The sequence below is a fragment of the Neophocaena asiaeorientalis genome, unplaced genomic scaffold, assembly GCF_003031525.2.
Source record: "Neophocaena asiaeorientalis asiaeorientalis breed wild unplaced genomic scaffold, Neophocaena_asiaeorientalis_V1.1 scaffold230, whole genome shotgun sequence".
NCBI lineage: Eukaryota > Metazoa > Chordata > Mammalia > Artiodactyla > Phocoenidae > Neophocaena > Neophocaena asiaeorientalis.
In genome coordinates, this window is record NW_020175186.1 from 5,566,981 (window position 1) to 5,584,578 (window position 17,598).

The 17,598-nt window shown below is 35.0% G+C and overlaps 1 protein-coding gene across 1 annotated transcript in view; it reads left to right on the forward strand.

Moving 5' to 3' along the window:
• Positions 1-17,598, forward strand: part of LUZP2 (leucine zipper protein 2) — a 428,758-nt gene that overhangs the window by 219,671 nt on the left and 191,489 nt on the right. Inside the window, exons 4-5 of the mRNA XM_024764721.1 lie at positions 1,192-1,273; positions 7,838-7,900. Coding sequence (XP_024620489.1) covers positions 1,192-1,273; positions 7,838-7,900 — 145 coding nt within the window. The remainder of the gene's footprint in view (positions 1-1,191; positions 1,274-7,837; positions 7,901-17,598) is intronic.

Consider the following 17,598-nt stretch of genomic DNA (forward strand, 5'->3'; position numbering starts at 1 on the left):
CCCCCCCCGCCCCGGCGGGTGAGCAGACAAGCCTCTCCGGCTGGTGAGTGTTGGTCGGCACCGATCCTCTATGCGGGAATCACTCCACTTTGCCCGCCGCAACCCTGTTGCTGCGCTCTCCTCCACGGCCCCGAAGCTCCCCCACTTCGCTACCCACAGTCTCCGCCCTTGAAGGGGCTTCCTAGTGTGTGGAAACCTTTCCTCCTTCACAGCTCCCTTCCACTGGTGCAGGTCCTGTCCCTATCCTTTTGTCTCTGTTTTTCCTTTTTTCTTTTGCCCTACCCAGGTACTTGGGGAGTTTCTTGCGTTTTGGGAGGTCTGAGGTCTTCTGCCAGTGTTCAGTAGGTGTTCTGTAGGAGTTGTTCCACGTGTAGAGGTATTTCTGGTGTATCTGTGGGGGAGGAGGGTGATCTCCACGTCTTACTCTTCCGCCATCTTCCCCCTCTCTCCTATCTGAACTTTTTGAAGTGATAGCTTAGGTGATAAAATGAAGGCACAGTAATATAATAAAATTTGTCATAATTGAGAAAATCCTAAACCCTTGAGAGGAATTAATATTTATGAAAATATTTATATTTTTAATGTGAGAGAAGGTCCTTTTGTCCTACTGAACTTGAGACACAATATGTATATATGTGCAGTTGTATTTTTTATTATCTCCAATAAATGAGGCAGCTTTTGCATTACATATACGTCTTTTTTCTCTTTGTTTTTACAAAAAGTCTCAGACCTTATACAAGATGTCTAAAACACAATGCTTTAGAATTAGTTAATGTAGAGCATCCAAGGGAATGATTATTTTATCCCATCAGCAAGTCTATGTTAACTTGTTTTCTAAACAGCATGTTCACACCCTGGCATGCTGTCACTAAAATTAGCTTTCTAACTCCAATTATTATATCGATTTGATTTAACACATTATGCAGCTCACAGATGATTCACACAGTAGGATTCTCATAAGACACAATAGTAAGGCAATTTCCCTTAAATACAGCTTGCTTTTAGTGCTTGCATGGGAGAGAAGACTTTATTACCAGAGTCCTGAGATACATCTTGTATGTTTAACCATGGCTCTATATATTCTAGTTATGTTTCCTAAATGTATGTATACAGCAAAACCTCCTTTCATCGTGTAAATAGGAAATAAGAGATTTATATGATGTCTCTCTTTTGCTATTTTCTACTAAACAGAGAACAAATGAAGTCTCTCCAGGAGGCCCTGGAAAATCAGCTTAAAGAGACAACTGAGAAAGCAGAAAAACAGCAGGCTACTGTAAGTGTTTCTCTTCTGTGTCCTTTGCTTTGGGCCTGGAAAATTGTTAACTTTTTTCCCTAAAATCATTATGGAGCAAATACACCTGTGACAAATATAAATGATAGTACAATGAAAACAACGCAATCAACAAGATTACAAAAATACTTAGCAGCAATCATTTCAAAAAAATATTTTCGTTGTATTTGATTCTTAGGGGTCTTCTGATTCCTAACCCTTATTTATGGATGAAAAACTCAGGGCAAGAGTGTTGGTGTCAGGCCCCCTATCAGTGGCTCTTGAATTTTAGGGTGTGACCTTGAACTAAGTTAAACTATACAGATCCCTAAGCCATACCTTACATCCACTGAATAGACATCTCCTAAGGGTGGAGCCACACCATCTGCCTACTTAATCAACTACACAGGTGATTCTGAGACACCCCAAAATTTAAGAATCAAACTTCTCTCCACAATTTCTCTTTCAAAATGATGTTCCATTGACCCTCACATTTCAATTCTTATAACTAATATTCACCACAGGCAGGAAAGATGGTGCTCTGGATAATAGTGCTAAAAACTAGATTTCTACCTCATTCCCCACATGCACTTATGTACCATTTATGGAGATTGAACCTTTTATCTTGTTCGAGGACCTGAATCTATTTCAAAATATAGTATATTAATAGAAAATTTGAGGTATAGTAAGACCAGTAGATCAGGAAACAATTACCTTTGGAAAGATAGTTTATTTCTCACAGTTCCCAGGAGGGGGGCATGCCACATGACCGGGGACCACACAGGCAAGCACCAGGTCAGGCACAAGGCAAAGGAAGGTGGGGAAACTGTGGACAAGAGCCTTTACTGTGGTTTCTGTGGGAAGGAATGGGCTAGGCAGGGTAAGCAGGCCTAGGATTGGCCCATTTGAATGATTTCAGCAGGCTCTGGGGCACAGGGACTATTTTTCTGGTACCCGGCCCTGGGGTGATTAAGGCAGGTGGACAGTCACCTGAAGTGTGAGAACTCAGTACAAGGGGTGGCTGGAATTCTAGGCTCTGTATTGGTTAGTGTGTATTTGAAAAGCTTACCACCAGGAGGAGTGGGTGGGGAAGGAGCAGTGATGAGGAAGGCAGGAGGTCAAGATAGGATGATGCAAGCATATTACTGGGTTGTCCATAACAAGGCTAGTCTGTGTATATGTGTAAGGTAGATGTTAAAGCATCAAGTTTACAGAAGCTAGAAACTGGACTAATACAACGTCTCCATCCAGGTTGATTACCTGGGATCCCAGCTCCTTTAAGAATTGTCATCCTGCCTTTCTTTTGCAAGTCTTCCTTGAATAATCTGGATTAGGGTATAAAGTTTTGCTTCTGCAACTTAGCCCTGTCTGTCATCTGGGGTACCTGCTTCTTGGAGACAGTCTTTGTAATAATGGCTGTTCATCTGGGTGCAGGATTATTTCTTGTTAATAAATTCACTGTTATCTGTCCAGCCCACCTGTAAGGATGAGCATCTTTGTTCTTCTCTGTTATGCCATGGCAACACTCACTGCTAACCTACAAGGTGTCCTAGTATCTGGCTCTTTGGACAGCAGGTGTTACGTAAAAGAACAGACATATTTTTAGCACTATCATGTTGATTCCTCCCCTCAGAATCTGACCCAGCATAAGGAACAACCCTAATTCAATCCCATTTCTTTCTTGATCTATCACATTTAATCTCAACTTCTTCATAGCCCAGTCACAAATAATGGCAGTTAGAACAGAATAGAAATATTCACACATACTGTTTTCTCAGATTCTCACAATAAAACTGCACACTACTGTTGTTGTTTTGTTTTGTTTTGTTTTGTTTTTCTGAAAATGAATAACTCTTGCTTGTATTTACACAGCTAGCATTTGGAGAAGCCAAGGCATGAACCTGTGTTTATTCCAATATGTTATGCACACTGTGCCTAACATCCCAAAAGAAGAAAGCTCTAACATTTGAAAGAGCTCAACAAAAGTTAGAAGAGTCAAGTATGGCAAAAGTGGGACAAAGGATGCATAGTTGGGAAGAAGGAGGAGACAGGACTGGCCAAGTCAGCTTTATCCTCACCTCAGAGTCCTTGTAGTGCTTTTCTTAAAGTTCAGCATTGAATCTTGAGGGAGGATTTTCCTTTCCCACCCCAAAATACTCTACTAAACCAGGAACACCCTATATGTATTCATAACCTAACATGTGCTACAGAATAAGAATGTGCTGGGTTTAAATTCCTAGTGGACAATCTACTATCTGTAAATTTGAGTAAGCTCTTTAACTTCTGCAAGTTTCCTTATTTGAAGAATTTGGGGAATAATTAAAATTAAAATAACATACATAATTTCCCTAAAATTATATCTGGCATATAGTAGATAGTAGAATCTAAACTAAATTTGATCTACTCAATAGAAAGAAAAAAATAAAATAATAAAATAAATAAATTATCCAATTGAAAGAAAAATGTAGGCAAAAGAATTACTGTTGGCAAAAGTCTCAATGTATTAGAAATAACGATAATTTAAATTTTAATAATAATTTTTAAAAGACACAGAATAACTGCAATTAAGAAATTAGGACAATATATGCAAATGTGCTAATTTTAACAACTGAGAAGACCACATACTTAAAGTAAGCAATACAGGAAAATATATGCAAAACAACATAAAAGAAGTAAATGATTGACAGCAATATTAATGCTGGCAAATAGAATTTAAAGCACAAATATAATGTAAGAGAAAGCATTATATGCTAGCAAAGAAAAATAAAATGAGGTGTTTATAGTTATAACCATCATAAACATAAATGTACTTAACAAATCAGCTTCCATATCCATCAGTCTATGAGTGAAGGGAGAAATAGGCAAATACAAAGATCTTAAAAATACAACTGGTAGTAATAAATATTAGATATATATAGAAATCTCTAAAAAAGTGACTGTTCTTTTTAAGTACATGCAGAACATCTAAAGAAATTTTATAGAAATATAATATGTATAATACAAAAAGTTATATACATCCAAAAATATGACTAGCATATATACCATGTTATTCAATCCTTTTGTTATAAAATTTAAAATAAATTTTTATAAATGGTTAAACAATTCTTTATGTTTGGAAAATATATAACACATTTTGTAATAACCCTTTGGTTAATAAGGAATAATAAAAGAAATAAAGAAATACTTAATAATAGTGAAGACACTACATGCCAATATAATAATTGAGGTGAATTGATAGCTTTAAATGCATTTTTCCAGAAAAATAAAAGATTAGCTACATCAATTCAAGAAGTTATTTAAAAAGCAAAACATCAGTGCAATAAAGAGAGTATTATAAAGACTAGTGAAGACAATACTAAAATAGAAAACAGAAAAAGGTAAATTTAAGTTATTTGAAAAGACTATGATAAAAGACTTTAAGATATGAGAAAGATTAAGAATAGAAAGACAGGCTCAAATTTTAAAATGTTGAATTAAAAAAGAGCTAAGGGCTTCCCTGGTGGTGCAGTGGTTGGGAGTCCGCCTGCCGATGCAGGGGACACGGGTTCGTGCCCTGGTCTGGGAGGATCCCACATGCTGCGGAGCGGCTGGGCCCGTGAGCCATGGCCGCTGAGCCTGCGCGTCCGGAGCCTGTGCTCCACAATGGGAGACGCCACAATAGTGAGAGGCCCGCGTACCGCAAAAAAAAAAAAAGAGCTAAGAGTCATAATTGTAATAGGAATTCAAACAAATAATGTATTATGAGCAACAGTTCCCTGATACATTTAAAAATGTGCATGTAAATTTCTAGATAAATAAATATAAAATGCTAAAGCTTCTGCAAGAAGAAATTCAACACTTGAATAGCTGAACACAGTTGGAATTTTATTATGCTAAAAGACTCCTTTCCCAAGTATTTCAAAGCCAGAAGGTTTTCATGGTGACTTCTACTAATTTTTAAATATGAGTTGACTTCAAATATAGGCAAATATTTTCTGGAAAATAGAAAAAATTTGAAAACTTTCATTTCATTTTATAAACTTCATCAGTTATGATTACAAAATCAATTGATGGCTATATGTGTAAACTAATAGCTATTTTTATACTAACGAATGTACATGTAAAAGGTCTATAAGAACAAATTCAAGACTATATTAGCAAAATATATCATCATGATCAATAAATGCAAATACCTGCAGAAATAAATAATACTTATCTTTTGGAGGGAATGTGTTTATGTTTTGAGTTGAATGACTGATATTTTCTAAGTCAAAGTCCAGAAAGAGATGACAGAAAGCTTAACAAATATGGGAATAACATATATTTAGTAAAAGCATGATTTTTTTTTAATGTGCATCTGGTGGAATCTAGGAAAAGATAGATTTCATAGTACTGGGACTCATCACTTCCGAACTTTGGTAAAGACTCAAACTGTTTGTGCTTTTTCTCCCTATTTGAGGATTCTAGGTTAAATAAGTATATGTTTTAACTGTTGCAAATCATTCAGCAATTATTCTTTCTGCTAGGAAGACTATAGTTGATGTAGTTGAAAGTTGGATAAGAAGGGGAGAATGAAATAATTGTAATTGTTCACTCTCAAACAGAGGGCAAACATTTGGATTTGCTTCTGTAAATATTGTGCTATTTTAGATTTAAGAGCAGATACTCTTATGTGCTGCCCTTGATTATATATCTAATTACTAAATTGAACTATCTCCTTAATGGGACAATGAGTGTGACTCAAATTTTCAGGTTGCTCCGAGGATCTTCATAATTCAAATGTAAGCTTGAAAATTGTTATGACTAAAACGATGGACATAGTGGTTCTCAGGCTTCTGCTTCTGTTTTACATGTAGTTGGACCATCAAAAATTTTTTGGTTTAGGTTTTGTTACCTTTTGAGGAAATGGTAATACAAGGACACCTACACAAGCCAGGAAAGACAAGGTGTTAATACGTGTTGTAAAGCTTTACAGACGCACAACAAATATAACGTACAGAAAGTGAACAAGACTAGTACACATCAAATCCAGGGTAGTGGTTACCTCTGTGGGGGGGAAATTAGGTGGGGCTGTAATAGCACTATAACATTTTCTTTACAAGGGCTGAAGAAAATTGGACAAAGCATTTATATATATTTATTCTTAGGGTGGGCCCAGAAGCATTTTGCATAGTATTACTCTTGTTCTTTTGTTTATGTTTGAAAGGTTTCAGAACTATTTTTTTAATGTGTATATATTATATACGGTAAAAATTAACTTTACTCCTAAGTTTGATTTCCACTGACTTAATCTATCTCTAGAGATAATCCACATTACCAGTCTCTTTTGCATCATTCCAGGAATCCTCTAAGACTATGTTATTCAATATATAACCACCAGATACATGAGGCTTTTGAACATTATAAAATGGCTAGTCCAAATTGAGATATGCTGTATGTGTAAAACACACAGTGGATTCTAAAGATATATTGCAAAAAAAAAAGTCAATTTATCATCATTAATCCACTACATGTCAAATGATACTATTTTGAATATATTGAATTAAATAAAAGATATCAGTAAAATTAATTTTACCTGTTCCTTTTACTTTTTAAAAAAATGTGACTGGCAGAAAATTGAAAATTGGAAAAATTAAATGTTTCATCCACTGTCATTCATTCACATAAATAGTGAACCCTCAGGGACCATAGAGTCTCATATTTTAGCTACTGTGCCATAGTGACCTTTTTGAAAGCAGTCAGGCAGATAAAGACGCAATGTTTATACAGATACAGTTTGAATAACTGGACTAAGGGTACAGATTCTGACAATATCATATTCAGCAGGAAACATCATGGTTTCTCTGGTACAGTATTTATAGCGTTCCATGCTTTTGAGGTCAGGAGCATCACTGTGCCATTGCTCTCAAACCTGGCCTTATATAAAAATTACCTGGAGCATGTTTTAATTAAAGAGATTCCTAGGCCCAACCCTAGAATTTAACTTTGTTTAAGAACCACATTTTTAAAAATTGAAGTTTAGACAAGTAAGCGAATCACAGTCATAACATGCATTTCTCAATTTTAAAAATTTTTTTTAAACTTTTTTATTATGGAGAATTTCAGACTTACACAAAAGTGGAAGTAGTGTAATAAATCCCCATGAATTCATCAATTAGCTTCAAGAATTAACAACACATGGCCAATCTCATCTCAAGCATATCATTCTCTTGTCCCCTCTTCATTTTTTTTATACAGTGGGTCCTTGTTGGTTATTTATTTTACATATAGCAGTGTGTACAGTCAATCCCAAACTCCCTAACTATCCCTGCCCCCCAGATGAACTTATTTATAAAACAGAAACAGACTAAATAAAAAAAAAAATAATCTTTTATTACATAAGAAAAAGTTATGTTATATAACTAGTGGATATATTTATGAATTTGGCAATAAAAATGTGGATAATGAAAATTTTAACTCTTTGTTCTTTTTCAGTATTTGTTGACAAAGAGATAATTTTATTATACTTCAAAAATTGTGAAAATAAATTTATAAAAGTTATAGAAATGAATTTGAAATATGTCTACATGATATTCTATTTATTTTCAGATTGCTTTTTTAAAGACTGAAATGGAGAGAAAGAACAAAATGATCCGAGATCTCCAAAACGAGGTAAGACATATTTCAGGAAAATTTCATACAAGTCAAAGAATATACAGAAACAAACATATTGATTTGCCGCAAGCTCTGGGGTATGATCACATGCAAATACGTCCTTTAGTTAAGTACTAATGGAGAGGAGCTATAAGGTTAAAACTTGAGTATATAATCCCTACTTTAACATATATTTGATAATGTTATTAGTTCATACATCTCCAGGTCATTTTCCCTTCTAATTACATTTTGCTTGGGCAATGTTAAAAATTTATTTTTATTTTATAAATTTATTTGTCTACCAAATGACATCACAGGCACTGAAGAAGAGAGCTAGTTAGAAATGGACCTTATGTTAGGAAAAGTCAATCTAGAATGAAAAATTTGTGTGAGGTAATCTTGGAGTGATGTAGATTTGAAATAAATAAGCTGTAACCGCTTTCCTTACAACCTTTAAAATGTAAGGATCCTATAAAATGCTGTATGACTTTTCCTCCTTTTGACTTTTTGTCTACCCTGTTACATAACTACTTTATTTTCTAAAATTTCTCCATCATATTTGTATTTCCACCTTTTTATTTCTTTTTTTTCCTTGAATGAAATTAGTTATTTAGAACTATTAAACCATGATTAATTAAAGATATATCTTCTTTTATCAATCCCACTAAGGTGGATTTTAAATCCCAAATCAACTGCTTTAGCCATTTCTAGTCTCCTTTATTCCCCTTCCTTCCTCCCTCCCTCCCTCCCTCCCTTCCTTCCTCCAATTTTTTGAGACATTTCAAATACAGATGAGCTACATTATTCCTATATCATTTCCACCTTGATGCCCAGGTTAAAAAATAGACTATACAAATGCCTTGGTATCAAGATTCAGCATTTGTACTCTGATCATGACATTAAAATGGTTTATCAAATGTGCAAAATGATGTATAGAAAAAAGGAAAACAAGAAAAGTTTTAAGTGTCTTCCTTATGATTCTATTGTATTTTCATTTCTTTCTAATGATTTTTTCTTCTGAGTCTTCTTAAGAAAGTCTAATGAGATGGACTTGATGATGTTTTCCCTGAGGCCCAAATCTTGGATTTACTGTTTATGGTGGAAAATGTCAGTAAACTAGAGTTACCGAAATACTGGTTGTACTAGATAATTTCTTGTTCTCTGGGGCTCAGAAAGGGCCCGATTACTCAAGTCTAAAACTTCCCATGGATCACTTAAGACAAAGAGAATGTTTAAAACAATGTTAAAGCCAGTATTAAAATAGGAAAGAAAGTACATTTAGACGTGTACCCACACATCCATGCACACACACACACACGCACACAACAACAACATGAACCCCGTTGTATAAGAATGAGAGGATTATGGGCTAATTTATATCTCTGTGTATGTATTATCAGTTAACTTTTCATCTTACATAATTTTTTAAAAATCTAGAATTTAAGGAGGAAGCTCTTTTAAAACCAAACTATAAATTATTCATATCAGGTACCTATGAGGATTAACAAAATATTTTATTTCCTTCCATGGGATCATTTTTTAAGTTTAATATTAATTTTCTAAGTGTATAGGCTAGTATAATTAAAAAAGCAATACAACTCTTCAGAAGTAATGGCTGCCAAATGTAAGCTTTGTAATTAAATTTGCTACTATTTACTTTCATCATATTGAAAATCTGCAAGATGATACTTGATAACCAGAAAAGTCTTTGACTTCTCTAACAAAACCTAATGGTGAACATATATTATCAACTGAATCCTTTTAATTTGACTTCTTTTTATTAATTCATTGAAATTTTAGATTTGTTATTTTGACAAATAATCAGTATGTAGAGGTTAAACAAAATACTTGGCCCATACTCTGCACAGTAAAATTATATGGACACTACCTGAAAGATTTTTGTTCAGGAGTAATAAAATAAAAAGGCAAATTGACTAAACAAAATACAGAGAGGTGAGGGAGATCATACAGGTATAAAAGAGATTTCTGGGAGAAGATCAAAATCTCCTGAATGACTTCTGAGTGAGGATATTGGGGAAGTCCCAACTTAAGAAGGGACTTTTGAAAAGTTATTAAAGAATGATCGGTATTTTTTTCATATGTGAAGGTAAATATCTTAAAAGGCACTTTTTTTTTTTATAATTTATTTATTTTTGGCTGAGTTGGGTCTTCGTTGTGGTGCGTGGGCTTCTCTTGTTGCGGAGCACAGGCTCTAGGCACGTGGGCTTCAGTAGTTGTGTCTCATGTGCTTAGTTGCTCCAAGGCATGTGGGATCTTCCGGACCAGGGCTTGAACCCATGTCCCCTGCATTGGGAGGTGGACTCCCAACCACTGCGCCACTAGGGAAGTCCTTTTTTTTTTTTTTTATAAATTTGTTTATTTTAAAAGGCACTTTTATGTTAGAAGCTAGGCATTTAGTTTTTAAGATTTACCTCATTCCTTGGAGAGGGAAAATATTTAGATTTTATTTTTAGGCAAATGCTGTGTAGGGCAGAAAGCATTTTGATTTTTCCATCCAGGCAGTCATATCTGGAATGGAATACATGGGACCCCATGATTCAAAGACTGTGTTCATAACTGGGAAAGAACATCGGAGAATATTTGGAGAATATGGATAGCAAAGTGAGAATGCAAGAGAAAAAGAAATAGATTTTTTTTTTTTAAACCAAGAAAGTTAAGAGTGAGACTGAAAAGAGTATAGCTATGAGTTAATCACAGTATTTCAAGCTCCTTTATTTTATCTGTCTCTATGGGTATCTATGTCTTCACATGGACATCACATTTAACCTGTGTCTGGGATTGCTTTTACTCACAGAAGCTTTATTGAGATTTAGGGGTCCAAATTTCAGGTCTAGGCCTTCTGCTTTTCAGCTTATATTCTCTTTCATGGAACATGCAAGCCAAATCTATTCTGCCACAGTGTGTATTTCTTTGTACCAAATCACCTTATTAGCAATTAATAAATGATGAAATGATGTCAGTAAAGTTTGAAAAATTGTGTTGGTTTATATGTAATTTTTCCCAACATGTTGAGGTTTGAAGCAATCGGGAAAGCCTTGTCAAATTTTAGAGAAAATTTTTGTCATACAAAGACAAAAGAAAATATGCAAAAGGACCTCCCTTTAGTGCATATAGTGGTGTTTTAGTGCCTTCAAAACATTTTAAAAAATGTTTCTTACTGCACCAAGATATCTGACTAAACTGTGAATATAGAAGACTCTAAGGCATTCCCCAGTAGTAAAATAAGAGATTAGTGAAAAATATGTATCAGAAATTAATTCTGATAATCTACTTTATTAGAAGTCAATTCCCTGTAGGGTCTACATCTCAAAAGAGAAAACAGTAAATTCTAAGTGTAAGACTATGCAAAGGATTGAGTATGATTTGGGGGATAAATGCTAGAAAATATTAAACTGTGGTTGTATTTTTATTACTATTGTCATTATTTTGTTAATATTATCACAAAATTACACAGTAAGTGGTCTTCCTCAGTCACAATTTTCTCATACATCCTGTATTTTTAGTGTACACATTTGCAGAATATGAGATTTCTTACAGTGCAAAAATTGATTTATAGTAGCTATCTCACCATTTTTTTTAGTAACTTCTTAATCTGTCTCTAATTCTGATGTCTCTTATGTAATCCGTTTTATGCATTCAATTACTTATTTTGCATTTAGATATTGTATGGTTACAACAAATGTAAAAAGTTGTACCAGAAAGCAAAACAAAGAAACAAAAACACTTAGCCTTTCTTCTCTGACTTCCATAACTGCATCATCATGTGATATAGACAATCTTATTGACTCCAAAGCTTAGAATTCTCTTTGACTTTGCACTTTTAAAACACCCTCTCTCTATTGTCATTTCTAATTTTCTTTAATTTTATCCATTGTTTCCCCTAGGATAAAATAAGTTTCTCTATAGTGGTTCCAGATATAAGGAAGGGATAAGTATGGTATTACATAGGTATTGAAATATTAGATAAATTAGGCATTGAGACAAGCATCTCTGATTAGTTTGAAACTCCTTAATGAAATGTGAGAGTTTGATAATGTTCAGGACTTTTCAAAGGAGTACATAGCTACAAATATTTGAATTAGATTAGTATTAAAACATAGTCTATATTAAATTAGTGAGTACATAGAGATAGCAAAGGGAAGGGAAGAAAAGTGAAAGGAAGAGAGAGAGGGAAAAAGAAAAGAAGAAAGAAAAGAAGGGAGGAAGAAAAGAAAGAAGGGAAGGAAGGAAAGAAAGAAGGAAATAAAGGAAGGAAGGGAGGGAAGGAGGAAGACAGGCAAGTTGGGGAAGTACCCCCACCCCAAATCTCTTCTGTGATGGTTTGTTTTAGTATAGATTCTTCTGATTGATTATTTGCCCGAGACTCATTCAAGATAGTTCGAGGCAAGGAAAAAATAAGAAATCACATTTCTAAAATGGTAATAATAAAGTCAGGAACCATAAAAGTGGGTCTTACTCTGCCAGTGATAGAAATCAGAAATTTGTCAAAACTACTCTCCATAGCAGGTTTTCCCTCTCACTATTTCATGGCTCCATTGTCCTTTCTTTCTAGTCTCTCAGTTACTTAGCTCATCTATTTTTCGCATGGCTTGTATAGTTTAACCCAACTTTGAAATACTAATCTGCCTTCTCTATCTCCTACTAATATGCAATTTAATCTTCTTTAATGTTTTGTTTTATTGCTGTTGTTATAAGTGCCTGGGAGGAAAGTCTTGCTACAGGTCAAGTCACTGGCCAATCTGTGGGTTTCCAAAGGGTTCCAAATAATCATTGACACATATCCAGGTATATGAGGAATAAAACATGGGTCTTTAGGGGCAATGTGCCAGTTGTGACAAAAAGCAACCTCTGATAAGAAGAAAATGACTTATTAAGCCATTTAGAGGACTCAGCAAAATGTTAGGAGAGGTGCATACGCATTTTGTAAGCTGAGCTTAGGAACAACTCCACAAACAAACCCCAGAGCTGTTTGTCTCAAGGCAGGGCTACCTCTGCCAAGATCAGGAAGCTGCCAGCCACCTTTATCTTCCCATCACAGGGCGCTCCGGTATCACATAGCCATATCCCTTGTGCATCAGACCATGGATAACATCTAGCCTGTTTTCCCATGTAAGTAATTGCTGTATCTGCATTTTGAAGGGATCATATCTGATTAGCAAAGTCTAAGTCATGTCTGCCCTAGAGCTGCAATGCACTTTAGAAACAGAAAGGATTTGTTTTATTTCTAATTTGTTTGCTTTCATTTTTCCTTGGGAATACGGATTTAACACTATGAAAAACTTTCACATCGTGGAAACAATGTTCCAAAATTTGGTAGCTAGTGTATTAACAGCTTTTCTTTAAAAAAAAAAAGGGTTAGAGTGTGGTAACCAGCTTTAGTATATGTTATGTCATCACTGAAGGGCTCTGAGTGGTTGAGAGACGTGCTCTGACACTGATAGAGTATCCAGTTGTGCATGTGTGTATATTACAATATCTTGTGTGTATACATGGCCTCTTGCCTATCCTTTAACATGTGATTTTAGCTTTGCTTTTGTATGAACTATTTCCTCAACTAGATGCTGACTCTTCAAAGTTAGAATCCTACCTTTACTAAAATATTATAATTCAGATTTTTTTACACACACAAAAAAAACACAGGGCCGGGACTCTGTGTACAGTGAAGATAAATGAAAACCATATTTAAGTCCGTTCTTAGCACCAGTGACTTCAATAAATTAAATAAACATTGGACACCATGTCCAAATTTGGAGATTGAAGCTGGTTTCCCTAATTTGCTATTCTCTACAACAGGGATAGTTAGAGACCCAGCAAGATATCAGAGAATCTCTGACCATCTGGAAATTATTAAGATGACAGGAAAAAAAAAACATAGATACATATGTGTATTTTTCAAAGGTGAGGATGTAGATTTTCAGGGAGAGTCCATGACTGAAACAAAAAAATAATAAAGTCAGTAACCTCTGATCTAGATAAAATTCTGGTAAATTTTAAGAAAACCCATTTTCGTTCAATTCTTGTGGCTGTGTAAGTCTCTGTAAAATAAATTATTCCATCTTCTTGGCTCAATAAGGACACTCAAGTGAAGATGATGGGATATTTCATAATGTGACAGAGTGCTCCAGGGCCATCATTCTGAAATGGTGCCTGCAGATGAACCTTTGTGAGAGTTTGAGTTGAATATGTACTGAGTCCAGGACATGCTTGAGATGTTTTCAGATAATTCCATCACAACTTTCTTACTTTATTCCTTCTGGTTTATCTTTTAAAATGATGATTTCTGAGAAATTTTGGCCAACTGGTTATTTTGGTTAATTGTGTATCCATTATCTAAAGTTTATTATAACCCATTTGTACTAGGTCCTAGGGCTACTGTAATAAAGTAACACAAGCTGGGTAGCTTAAAACAATAAGAGTGTACTCTCTCACCATTCTGAAGTCTAAAATCAAAAAAATGTCAGAGGACCATGCTCCCTCTGAAGGTTCTAGAGAATAATCCTGCTTTGCCTCTTCCTACTTTCTAGCGCCTCCTGGCAATCCTTGACATTCTTTGGCTTGTCAAGAATCTCTGCCTTGTCTTCCTATGTCCTTCTCTATGCATCTCTTTGTTTTCTACTCTTCTTTATGGACACCTCTTATGGGATTTAGGACCCACCCTAATCCAGTATAACCTGATTTTAGCTTAATTACATGTGCAAAAAACACTTTATTAATAGGGGCACAACTTAAGGTTCCAGGTAGACGTGAATTTTAGGGTGATACTATTCAAATGCCATTTTGTATATTCCAGGTAAACAGCTTAGGCAATTTTTTTCTAAACAGGCAAAGAGAGAACATTTTATTAGGTATAAGTCTTAGCCAATGTTTCAATGGGGAAAGAGGAAAGACTTTTATTAGATATAAATCTGTCTATGGAAGTACTTTAATACTGCTTATTTAGATGCATATATAAGGTTTGTTTATATATTCATTTGTAATAAACATATAACTTAATTCCCAAAATTATCTCAACATTTTGCTAGTTCCTGAGATATATAAATATTATAAATTTCAATGAACACAAAACAATCTCTGATCATGAAGGGTGTAAGGAGCAGAATTTAATATTGTATAACAAGTAACATATTTTGCCATATAATATGTTATGATACAATAATAATCACACAATTTGCGCAAAATATCTACAATAAAAACGGGTTGAAATAAGCATTTTACAATAACATATTGTAAAGGGGCCGATGAAGGCAATAACCTACTCAGGTGTGGTGGCCACTGAATGTGTCATTGAAGGGGTGGGTTTTGAAAGGAATGAAGTGATTAGAACTTATGGATATTTATTCATAATCAAGAAAGCAAACATTAAAAAATGTGAATACTTCAAAAGTTTCCTTGTAGGTGAAAAAAGATTGTTAGATGTTTATTGCTGTGAAGAAAGTAGTTAATTTTGATGCTTATAGCTGAATCCAATTTCAGGCCAGTTGACTTGCAAAGAGTAAGTAATGCTGTAAGTATGTGTTACAAAAGTGGGTTGGAACAGCCAAACAGATTGACACAGCCAAAGAGTAATAAACAGAAAAATAAATCTGAAAATTACCGCTATCAGATACAATTACATCAGTAAACTTTCTAGTTTGCAAGGACATAGAATTTTTACTCAGTGTTTCTGAAGTAAACCAGGACTGCTGTCTTATGGGAGATTATGGTCTACCAAAAATCTCATTTTATTTAATGTTACAATCAATTAATTCCACCAAGTTCTAATTTCCTGATTGAGAATGTTGGATAGATGCTGACATTGTACACAATTTTAGGAATAGTTTTCAGCTGAAATTGTGTCTTTAGCCCCTGGCTGCATCTGGATCACTATTTCTGTTCTGTGATAGAGGAATGTCTAGTATTCTCTGTCATGCTTCAGGTAAAGGGGAAAGTTTGATTTCTTAATTTTGCGTCTTCTATAAACATTATTTTATAAGTTTTAAGCACCTCAGAATATGGTTAATTTAATAAATGAGAAAACAATGTGTGAAAGACATTTAGCATATGTTTAGACAGTTAGCTTGTAACAAATGGAAACTATTATCATCATCATAGTTATTATTGTCATTGGGTTCTGAGGTAAAATTTGTTCATCAATAAGCAATACTATGGAAAACTATTTGCTTAGAAAATGGTCTTAAACAAACAAACAAATACACTAAAACTCCATATTTCATTTAAATATAAATGCCAAGGTAAGACAGGGCTCTCTCTAACTACTGAACAGTCTCATTCCATCTCTCATAGTGTCTCTCTCCACATGGCAGACAAGAAGTCCAAGAGCTGTCTGATTAATATTCTACCCGCTTAGAAATAATAGCCAAGTGAGACCATTTTTTCAGATTACATGAGCAGAAAAATCCCAGGAAAGAGCCTATATTGTTTGGATGCCTGAGTTAATCATCATGGGCAGGGGAGTAGAGCATTTTGGCCAAGTCTGAGTCACATTTCTATCCTTTTGTTAGATGAGAGCAACACGACTCAAAACTTGGATGAATTTGCTACAGGAAAGAAAGTTTCATTGCAAAAGATTGCCTAGATATTGGACCAATAACATAAAATGTATGAAGAAAACCAACAAACACTTCTATTACTCCCTCTTAGCCTCACCCATTTTCTAACCCTCAGATCAGAGCAGTAAGTAATACTTTAATCATTTCAAGTCCCAAGTCATGCATGATGTATTTGCATCACCATATCTTTGTTAGTAATGCTCCCTTGCATATAATTTCACCCTCATTCCAAACATATTAAGGATCTTTACTTCTCTCATTTTATATTTATTGCTACATTCAAATTCTTAGTAAAAATGACCTAGGGAGGGCTTCCCTGCTGGCGCAGCGGTTGAGAGTCTGCCTGCCAATGCAGGGGACACGGGTTCGTGCCCCGGTCCGGGAAGATCCCACATGCCGCGGAGCAGCTGGGCCCGTGAGCCATGGCCCTGAGCCTGTGCGTCCAGAGCCTGTGCTCCACAGCAGGAGAGGCCACAACAGTGAGAGGCCTGCGTACCGGAAAAAAAAAAAAAAAGACCTAGGGAAGCTTTAGTCATATAGCATTAGGTAAATGATCTTCTCTGTTTGTAATAGCTTTGTACATTAATTGCCAAAACCTTGAAGCAACCTTCTTTCAGTAGGTTAATAGATAAATAAACTGTGATAATCCAGACAATGGAATATCATTCAACACTAAAAGGAAATGAGCTATCAAGCCACGAAAAGACGTAGAGGAAACTTAACTAAATTAAAGAAACCAATTTGAAATGTCTACATGCTGTGTGATTCCAGCTGTATGACATTCTGGAAAAGACAAAACTATGGAGACAATAAAAAGGCAAGTGGTTTTGGGGGACTTCACTGGCGGTTCAGCAGTTAAGACTCCACACCCACAATGCAGGGGGCACAAGTTTGATCCCTGGTTGGGGAACTAAGATCCCGCATGTTGCATGCACAGCCAAAAAAAAAAAGATAAGTGGTTGTCAAAGGATAGAAGAGAGGGATAGATAAGTAGACAGAACAAAGAAAAATTTTACGCATATGAAACTACTCTGTGTGCTACTATAATTGTGATACATGTCATTATACATTTGTCCAAACTATTAGAATGTACAACACCAAGAGTGAACCTTGTAACAAATGTACCACTTTAGTGGGGGACTTATA